At 38.3% G+C, this 3563-nt stretch overlaps 1 protein-coding gene across 1 annotated transcript; it reads left to right on the top strand.

The window, feature by feature from the left end:
• Positions 1–2228: 2228 nt before the first annotated feature.
• Positions 2229–2972, top strand: LOC114267000 (uncharacterized). The gene has a single exon (XM_082890571.1). The coding sequence runs from the start codon at positions 2229–2231 to the stop codon at positions 2970–2972; it is 744 nt and encodes a 247-aa protein (XP_082746697.1).
• Positions 2973–3563: the final 591 nt, after the last annotated feature.

The raw sequence follows: 3563 nt of genomic DNA, 5'->3' as shown, positions 1-3563 counted from the left end.
AGGGGATCAGAAACAACCCACAGTGAGAACTTAGGAGGTCAAACGATGGGGCAGTACCAACAAAGGAATTTTGCACTGCAGAAAAAAGAGTATGATAAGGGAGTGCAAAACTAGCACACAATAAGAAGTAGAGGATGCGAGATGATGAGACAATACCAACAAAGAAACTCGGCACATCAAAAAATGGAGGCTATAGGAAGATCTTATGCTAAAATTGTTCAAAATGGAGGCCTTCAGGAGAAGATGAAAGTAGTTGTTAAGACTTATGAGTCAGGAAATGGTTGGCCATATGAAAGTCTGATTGTGAAGTTGAAGAACTTTCTTTCAATCAATGATTTTAAGAAGAAGTTTGAAAGAAAAGAAATGAAGGAGATAAGAGTGAGATGGAGGTGGAAAGTTAGCTTTACTAACATTTAAATCAGTGCAATGTGCGAAGGAAGCAAGACTATCTGTTGAAGAATGGATTTTTCATTGGTGTGAATCCATAATTGATTGGGAGAAAAGGCTGTATATCGATCACAAAAGGTGTGTGTGGATTTCTTGTGTGGGTGAGTGTCCACACTTTCACAGATATTGGTAAACTATGGGGGGAAGTTGTTCAGTTGGATGACAACATTCTTAATCACAATTCCTTCCAGTATGGTAAGGTAAGAATTGTTACGAAGGGGTTTGAGTTCATATATACATTGATTAATGTTGAATGCCATGGTAAGTTTTTCCCAATTTGTGTGTGTGAAGATTTATCAGCATTTGTCACTTTATGTGTTTGTCAACAACAAAGCTAGGGGAGTGAGGAGGTTGCCTCCAAAACTTAGCAACAAATTGATCAAATATCAAAAAATGACAATGGAGATGAGGATAATGAGAATGCAAATGCAAGGAAGGAGGAAATGTCAAGGAAAGATGATGTTGTAAGCAAAAAGCAGGACATGGTAGACACAGATACAGAGGAGAAGGAATGAAGCAATAAATAGGAGTCTGTATCAGCCATCAAATAGTATGGATGTGATGTGGGAAATCCAAATCATGGAGTTGACTATATGGAGGTAGGTCTGCAATAGGTGGATAGCCTAAGAAAAGAGGTGGCAAATGAAATTCAAATTGTTACAAGTCAGATATGTTCCACTGGGTTCATTAGGTGTATTAGTGGGCCAAAAAATATAAGACCCAATATAAATTTAGAGGTAGTTTTAAATAAATCACAACTTGGGGACTTGACAAATGGGCCTATCATTGAGGCTTCCAACCTTAGTGATTGTGCAGAACAAACTCAGATAAGTCCATTAGGTATTCCACCGGCCTAACAGGGAGTAACAATAGGGGCATTGCAGCAACACGGGGGAAGACCAGTGAAAAAGCCATCAATCGAAGCATGAGAGAAGGAGTTGAAATGAAGAATAGGGGAAAGTTAAACTGAAAGTAACTGAAAAACAAGGTTGTACTGTTCAGCAATTCTCTTCAAAAAGGAGCTATATTTCAAGCAACAGCTGCTGCAATCTCATTATCAGTTTCTCAGAGTACAGATTCAAGGAAAATGAGGAAGTTGTTGAATGAAGCACAAGCTACAGTTCAAGTTGGGAAAATTTTAGGGCTGAATTGTGAAGGCAAGGAGGAGAAGGTGGTAAACAAAATAATTGAGCTAGAAGAAAAGGATCTTGAAAGAATGAAAGGCATAGGTGCAGCTTCCTAAGCTAATTTGGTTGTTATTAGGAGGTTTGGTGTATGTCAGAAGTTTCCTTATGAAGTTATTATCTTGGAATGTTAGAGGTCTAAGAAGGCCTGAAAAGAGGAGAAAAATAAAGAATTTAGTTAGGGATAGAAATATTGATTACAAGAAACAAAGAGGTGCAGTGTTGATGAAAATTTTGTTAAGTCATTATAGCCATGGGAGGAGATGGACTTCAAATGAAGTACTGAAAAGAAGCCATCTATGGGTATCTTTACTGAAGCTTAAATATACTTTTGTAAGTCCTTGGTTTGTAGGTGGTGATTTTAATAAAGTTAGGGTTATGAGTGAAAGGAAAGGGTGTTTGAGGAGGGATAGAGGAATGAAGGATTTCAATGATTTGATTGATAATTTAGAGTTGTTAGACATCCCAATGATAGGCATAACCTCTACATGGTCAAATGCTTTGGTTGCGGATAGGTGGAGCAGGATTGATAGATTCCAAATTAACCATAGCTGGTAGGAAAAGTTCTCATTTAAGTAGTGGGGGCTACCTAGAAGTATGTCTGACCACTACTCTATATTGTTAATGGAAGATGAGATGGATTGGGGACCAAGGTCATTTAGATTCATAAATGCTTGTTGCTTGCATCCTAAATTTAAATCTGAAGTGAGGAAATCTCGGGAGAATAATCAGATCAGTGGTTGGGCTGGTTACATGATATTGAAAAAGCTGGGGAATCTCAGAGTACATCTTGGAAGGTGGAATTGTGAAGTTTTTGGAAACATTGATGAGCAATTGAAACATGTTGAGGCGGAACTTCATGACTGGGATATTAAGGCTGAAGGTAGGAACCTGCAGGAACATGAGGTCAAAAGGAGAAGGGAGGTTAGAAGGCTAGTTTGGGAGCTAAACAAAAAGAATGAGTGGCTATGGCATCAAAAATCTAGACTGACATGGGCAGCCAATGGGGACAAAAATACAAGGTTCTTTCATATCTTGGCTAGTAGCAGGCAGAGGAAAAATTTGCTGGATTCTGTAAAAGAAAATGATGTCATCTATGATCAACCAAGTGTTATGAAACAAGTAGTGGTGAGATATTTCAGCCAACTGTTTTCTAATGATTGGAAGATTAGGCCAAAACTGTCAGGTGCATTTGTCTCAATTAGTCCTGTAGAATTAGAATTGTTAGAGGAAGAGTTTTCAGAGGAGGAAATTGGGGAAGCAGTCAATGATTGTGATGGTAATAAAGGTCCGGGCCTGATGGGTTTAATTTATCTTGCATCCAAAAATGCTGGAATATAATGAAAATGGAGGTAGTGCAGCTTATGCATGAATTCCATTCTAATGGTAAGTTGGCTTGAGGAGTGAACAGTTCATTTATTACTCTAATTCCCAAAAAGATAATCCCTTGGGTCTGAGTGATTATAGGCCTATTAGTTTGGTAAGTTCAGTATACAAAATTGTTGCCAAGGTCTTATCTAGAAGATTGAGAAAGGTGCTTTCAAATATTATTAGTGAAGTGCAAACAACCTTTTTGACTGGAATGTGTATCCTGGATTGGGTGCTAATTGCTAATGAAATGGTAGATTGGTGGAAGAGATCAAAAAAACAAGGCATCATTCTTAAACTGGATTTTGAGAAGGCGTATGATTCAGTAAACTGAGAGTTCTTGTATTCAATGTTGACTAACTTTGGTTCTGGAGAGAAATGGGTGAGGTGGATGAAAACTTGTATCTCTACAGCTAGAGTCTCAGTGCGACCCACCACGGAATTTTCTCTAATGAAAGGCCTTAGGTAAGGTGATCCGCTTTCACCCTTCCTTTTTAACATTGTTGTAGAGGGCGTTAACTTATTGATGACAAGAGCTAAATAAGTGGGTTTGATAAGAGGAGC

The sequence above is a fragment of the Camellia sinensis genome, chromosome 10, assembly GCF_055761805.1.
Source record: "Camellia sinensis isolate YWXY chromosome 10, ASM5576180v1, whole genome shotgun sequence".
Classification (NCBI taxonomy): Eukaryota; Viridiplantae; Streptophyta; class Magnoliopsida; order Ericales; family Theaceae; genus Camellia; species Camellia sinensis.
Note: the sequence above shows the minus strand (reverse complement) of the source record. Positions and strands in the feature narration are given on the sequence as shown.

Bases quoted from the DNA above. Each gene is read 5' to 3' on its own strand.
- LOC114267000 (XM_082890571.1), top strand. From the start codon at position 2,229: ATGTCTGACCACTACTCTATATTGTTAATGGAAGATGAGATGGATTGG.